We start from the raw sequence: 6,296 nt of genomic DNA, 5'->3' as shown, positions 1-6,296 counted from the left end.
CCTCAGCCTCCCAAAGGCGTGGGATTGCAGACTGAGCCACCGAGCCCAGCTGATTTTTTGATTTATTGTAGAGATGGGATCTCGAACCCGCGGGCTCAGGCACTCCACTCACCTCAGCCTCCCAAAGGCTCAGGATTACAGGCTGAGCCACCGAACCTGGCTTAAATCTTCACATTCTTATTGAAAATCATTTGACCATACATATTTTTTTCTTTTTAAACACATTATATATATACATAAAATTTAATTGCCCTTCTGCAGTTTGCATTTAAGAAGCTCTTTCTTCTGTTCCATTGGTCTAGATGTTTGTCTTTATGACAATACTGTTCTGTTTTGATTACTGTCATTTTGTAATATGTTTTGACATCAAGAACCTTCATCTTTTTCCCCCCATCTCAAGATTGTTTTTACTATTTGTGGTCCTTTGAGATGCCTTGTGAATTTTAGGGTTTTTTAAATTCTCTCTCTGCAAAACATACCATTGGGATTTTGATAGAGATTGCATTGGAATCTGTAGATGAGTTTATTCCTATGTGTTTTATTATTTTTGTTGGTATTATTATTATTATTATTATTTTTGAGTTGGACTCTCACTCTGTAGCCCAGGCTGGAGTGCAGTGGCCACTGCTGGCCACTGCAGCTTTGACCTGCTGGGCTCCGGCAATCCTACTGTCTCAGCCTTCCAAGTAGCTGGAACTACAGGTGTGCGCTACCACGCCCAGCTAATTTTTTAATTTTTTTGTAGAGATGAGGTCTCATCAAGTTGCTAAGGCTGTTCTCGAACTCATGGGCCCAGAAAATCCCCCTCTCTTTGGCCTTCCTACTTTGATGGCATTATAAATGAGATTTAAAAAAAATTTTTTTTTTTAGATTCTTCATTGTCATTGTATAGAAAGGCAAATAATTTTTATATGTTGATCTGTATTTTGCAACTTAAAGCTGAATTCATCCATAAGTCCTAAAATATTTTTGTTGAGAATCAAGGTTTTCTACATATAAGCTGCTGCTGATTTTTGAATTACAGTCTTACTCTGTCGCCCAGGCTGGAGTGCAAGTGTCACGATCATCACTACCATAGCCTCTACCTTCTGTGCTCAGACAATTCTTCCTTCTCAGTCTTTCAAGTAGCTGGGATTACAAGCATGTGGCATCACACCTGGCTATTTAAAAAAAAAAATTACTATACAGATGTCGTCTTAGCATGTTGCTCAGGCTGGGCTTGAATTCCTGGGCTCAGGCGGTCCTCTTACCTCAACCCTCCCAAAGTGCTGGTATTACAGGCATGATGAGCCACTGCATCCAATATAAGATTATTTCATCTGTGAATTAGAGATAATTTTAATTTTTCCCTTTCATCTTGGATGCTTCTTTTTTTCCTTTTTCTTGCCTAGTTCCTCTGGCTAGCACTGCCAGTACTCTATTAATAGAGTGGAAGTGTTAAAATACGGCATTTTTGCTTTGTTCCATATCTTAAAGGGAAACTGTCAGCTTTTTACTGTTGAGTATGATGTTAGTTGTCGGCCTCTATTGTGTTGACGTAATTTTCTTATATTCCTAGTTTGTTGTGTGTTTTTATCATGAAAGGCTCTTAAATTTTGTCATGCTTTTTCTATATCAGTTAAAATGATCATGTGGTTTTTGTCCTTCCATTCTGTTAATGGCAGTGTATTACACTGATTGATTTTCATGTGGTAAACTATCCTTGCAGTCCAGGAATAAATCCCACTTGGTCATGGTGTATAATCTTTCTATATATTGTTGTATTCAGTTTGGTAGTGATTTATTGGGACTTTTTGCCTCAGTGTTCATCAGTGATATTATTCTGTAATTTTCTTATAGTAGTACAGGTTGAGTATCCTGGTCCAGAATGCTTAGGATCAGAAAGAAGTATTGATGTTGGATTTTTTGGATTGTGGGACGTATGCATCATATGACTTACTTATAGGTGTTGAGTCTGCCAAATCTGAAATCTGAAATGCTCAGTGTGCCTTTCTTTTAAGTGTCATGCTGTCACACAAAAGTTTTGAATTTTGAAGCATTTTGGATTTTGGATTTTGGGATGTTCATCCTGTGTCTTTATCTGAATTTTGGTATCGATAATGCTTGACTTCATGAAATGAGTTTGGAAGTGTTCTCTGCTCTTTAGTTTTTAGAAATAGTTTGAGAAGGTTGGTATTCTTACTGATTTATTTACATATATTTATTTATTGTTATTATTCTTTTTGAGACGGAGTTTTACTCTGTCACCCAGACTGGGGTGCAGTGGTGTGCTCATGGCCACCACAGCCTCAACCTGCTGGGTTAAGGCAATGCTTCTGGTTCAGCTTTCCAAGTAGCTGCACCTACAGGCATGTGTCACCACGTCCAGCTAATTTTTAAAATTATTGTAGAGACACGATCTCGCCATGTTACCCAAGCTGGTCTTGAACCTGGGGGCTCAGGCAATCCTCTCGCCTCCACCTCCCAAAGCAGGAGGATTACAGGCGTGAGGTATTGTGCCTAGTTTCTTTGTTTTAAATTTGAAACAAGGTCTTGTCTGAAGTACAGTGATGCAGTCATAGCTCACTGCAGCCTCGATCTCCTGGCCTCAAGCAGTCTTCATTCAACCTCAGCCTCCCAAAATTTTAAGATTACAGGCATGAGCTACTGTGCCTAGCCAGTTTATTTAAAATTAAAAATAATTATTTAATTAATCAATTTATATTTTTTGTTGTTGAGTTGGAGTCTCACTCTGTCACCCAGACTGGAGTGCAGTGGCCGCTCCCGGCCACTGCAGCCTCGACCTGCTGGGCTCCGGTGATCCTTCTGCCTCAGCCTTCCAAGTAGCTGGAACTACAGGCGCGCACTACCACACCTGACTAATTTTTTTGATTTATTGTGGAGATGAGGTCTCGCCAAGTTGCCTAGGCGGGTCTTGAACCTGCGGGCTCAGGCAGTCCACTCACCTCGGCCTCCCAAGACGTGGAATTACAGGCTGAGCCACCGAGCCTGGCCTAATTATTTTATTGATATATATTGTTTGTACATATTTTTGGTGTAGATGTGATATTTTGATTCATGTGTAATGACCAAATCAGGGTAATTGGGTTATCTATCACCTCAGACATTTATCTTTTGTTTATGTTATGAACATTCCAATTCTTTTAGCAATTTTATACTATCCATAAATTATTATTTTTTGCTTGCTTGTTTGTTTTTGTTTTTGGTTTGAGTCAGAGTCTCACTCTGCCTAGGATGGAGTGCAGTGACCTGATCACAGTGACCGCAGCCTCAACCTGCTGGGCTCAGGTGATCCCTCTATCTCAGCCTTCTATGTAGCTCGGTCTATAGTTATGTGCTACCATATCTGGCTCAGTTTTTAATTTATTTTTTGTAAAGACGGTGTCTTGCCATTTTGCCCAGGCTGGTCTTATACTCCTGGGCTCAGGCACTCCCACCATAGCCTCCCAAGGTGCTGGGATTATAGACGTGAGCCACTATGCCTGACCTAAATTACTGTTTTCTGTTAACTGTATATTCTAATTTCCATAGTCTTGTTTCTCTGACATTTGGGGATCTAGGGAGAGATTATCCTTTTTGGGGCTAGCTAATTCCTAAGGCAATAACTTGCCTAGGAGCACATCTTTCATATTCATATCGACCAATCTGAGTATATTTGTTCCCAATCATCCTCTTCTCTAACTTAAAAAAAACCAAATCATTAATTCTCATTTTCTATATCATCCCAGGGCCAGGTATCAAGTAGATGGAGACAACCTCTTTACCTCATTGTTTCCCAGTGTTATTCTAACTAGGCCGTCTGTCTTGCCTTTCCCATGGAAACCCCAGTACAGGCTTAGGCTTCAGCTTCAGTTCCGGTTCCCTCTTTCCTCTGTTTCTTGACCATTTTGATGCTTCTCTTGTGGTCCTGTGTGGTGTGTTGTTTCGCCTCTGCTTGGGAAATACAAGTAATACATTTTTCTTTTAGAGGTGTTGGCCTTTTTCTGTTGTCACCCAGTCATTTCACTATACATTAAATTCTTGGGTAAAAATTTAGAATATCTAGAGTGAGTGTGAGTTTACTTCTTTTATACTTTTAGTTTTTTCTGCAGTTGGAATTTTATTTTGTATTTTTTTGAGTCAGAGTCTTACTCTGTTGCCCAGGCTGGAGTGTAGTGGCATGACTATGGCTACTGTAGCCTTGACTTACTGTGCGCTTAGGCAATCTGCCTCAGCCTTCCAAGTAGCTGGGACTACAGGCACACGCCATCATGCTTGACTTATTTTTTTTATTGTAGAAACAAAGTCTTACCATGTTGCCCAGGCTGATCTCGAACTCCTGGGCTCAGGCAATACTTTGTCTCTGTCTCCCAAAGTGCGAGGATTATAGACATGAGCCACCGTGCCCAACCTGGAAATTTTTTGAAGACAATAAGTGCCAACATTTCTATCAGTCAGCTGTGATTAAGATGGATATTCTTTCTTTCTTTCTTTTTTATTCTCACAAGGGTGCACACTCTTTGAAGATAGAATCAGTAGTCTAAAAGACAACTTTTACTAGAGAGCCAAGACACTCTAACACGACTAGTTTATGTAATGAGCCTAAAAGGTCCACTGGCCTCATCTTTTCCTTTGCCATGTTGAGATATCAGGTTAAAGATCAGGACCTAATTCTTTCTTTTTCACTGTTTTTTTTTTGAGTTGAGGTCTCACTCTGTCATACACTGTCATGATCACAGCTCACCACAGCCTCAATCTCCTGGGCTCAGGTGATCCTTCTGCTTCGACCTCCCAAACAACTAGGACTACAGATGTGTACCACCACACCCGGTTTATTTTTTATTTTTATTTTTTGTAGAGACAAGGTCTATGTTTTGCCCAGACTGATCTTGAACTCCTGGGGTCAATAAGAATCATTTCATTGTAAAATTTGTACCTATCTTTGGAAAGGATACCTGAAGGAAAAATAGCTATAGTATGTGATCCTATTGTTTGCATTCTTGTTGGAAGGGCTAAATTAATAGTTATGAGGCAATTAAAGAATACTAAAACTAGTATTATGGGACAAAACTTTGATGTAGCACTGTAGAGTGTATAGGACAGAGAAAGTGAATCTGGAGGAAGTGAATCTGGAGAAAGTGAATCTGTAGGAAACAGAGTAGTTAATAAAACAATCTTCATGGAGATGAAGCATGATGTACATCTTGATACATATGTAGTCTTTGCAAATCCTCACAGAAAAAGGGATGAGAGGTTCTGCATGGGAAATGAAGCATTAAATTAAATAATAGGGTGATTGTGATTTGGGTCAGTGAGATAGGAGAGAGGCAGGCAAATGTGAAGGTAGTATTTTATTGCAGTGGATAGTTGGTTTTTTCAAGAGTGGTGAGTAATAAACCTAGAATCTAGAAAGTCTGAAAAACTGTGACGTTTCCCTATAATCTGACATTTTTCAAAAGTGGTGGGTAATAAACCTAAAATCTAGAAAGTCTGAAAAACTGTGACATTTCCCAATAAAACATTTTAAATGTTTTTTTCCCCTCATTAGCAAACTAAAAAGTCTTAGTAAAAATTAAAGATGAAAGTAATAGTTTCGTCAGTTATTTTGTAGTTTGACTAAAGTTTTTCTTTTTCCCTTTCAGAAGAATGGTTGAGACCAGTGATGAGAAAAGACAAGCAGGTTTTAGTGCACTGGGGCTTTTACCCAGACAGGTAATATTGACATGCTGTGAAATCTGGTATAAAGATTGTCAAAGCAAGTCATATTTATTTACATATCATTGTTTTTTATGAATAGTGACAACTGTGTTGATTTGTTTTTGGTCATTGCTTTTACTTTATTGAATCATTTATGGTCTGTTTTCTTATTCAAGTCATGGAATTCAGTGAAGTTGCATGACTTTAGTTATCTTAAAAAAGGATACTTTTTATATATATGCCAAGAGTCTTTCAGTATAGTATTAGGCTGCTAATTTAGATCTGTTTTCTTCAAGAAGTAAATTTCTTTCCCTATTGTTTATTACTAGTCAGTTTGTTGTTTTTAAAAACTATTTATGCCACACTATTAAAGGTGAACTATTTTGTCTAAAATGGAGTTTTTCTTTGTGTCAGAAATGTATTTACCTAGTGTTGTTGCTGCTTTTATATGTCACAACCCGTACTGTGCTTCAGTGTCTATAGTATGAATAAAGAATATTGTAAACATGGTCTAGATGTTACTGAAAATAGTAGACCTTGTTTAATATTGTACCAGCATATCACATATGTAAATAAGGATAACTTTCTGTGTACCTAATTTCCCTAAACCCGTAGTAGAG

The 6,296-nt window shown here is 38.4% G+C and overlaps 1 protein-coding gene across 2 annotated transcripts in view; it reads left to right on the top strand.

Moving 5' to 3' along the window:
• The window catches only part of SMARCC1 (SWI/SNF related, matrix associated, actin dependent regulator of chromatin subfamily c member 1), a 212,187-nt gene that overhangs the window by 68,719 nt on the left and 137,172 nt on the right, over nt 1-6,296 (top strand). The window contains exon 7 of one of the 2 annotated variants that reach the window (XM_008071323.1): nt 5,625-5,691. In XM_008071323.1, the coding sequence (XP_008069514.1) occupies nt 5,625-5,691 (67 nt within the window). Of the gene's footprint in view, nt 1-5,621; nt 5,692-6,296 lie in introns of both variants that reach the window. The other variant, XM_008071322.1, reaches the window with a different exon arrangement.

Source organism: Carlito syrichta, unplaced genomic scaffold (assembly GCF_000164805.1).
Source record: "Carlito syrichta isolate Samal-C Ts95f unplaced genomic scaffold, Tarsius_syrichta-2.0.1 Scaffold314290, whole genome shotgun sequence".
Taxonomy (NCBI): domain Eukaryota; kingdom Metazoa; phylum Chordata; class Mammalia; order Primates; family Tarsiidae; genus Carlito; species Carlito syrichta.
Note: the sequence above shows the minus strand (reverse complement) of the source record. Positions and strands in the feature narration are given on the sequence as shown.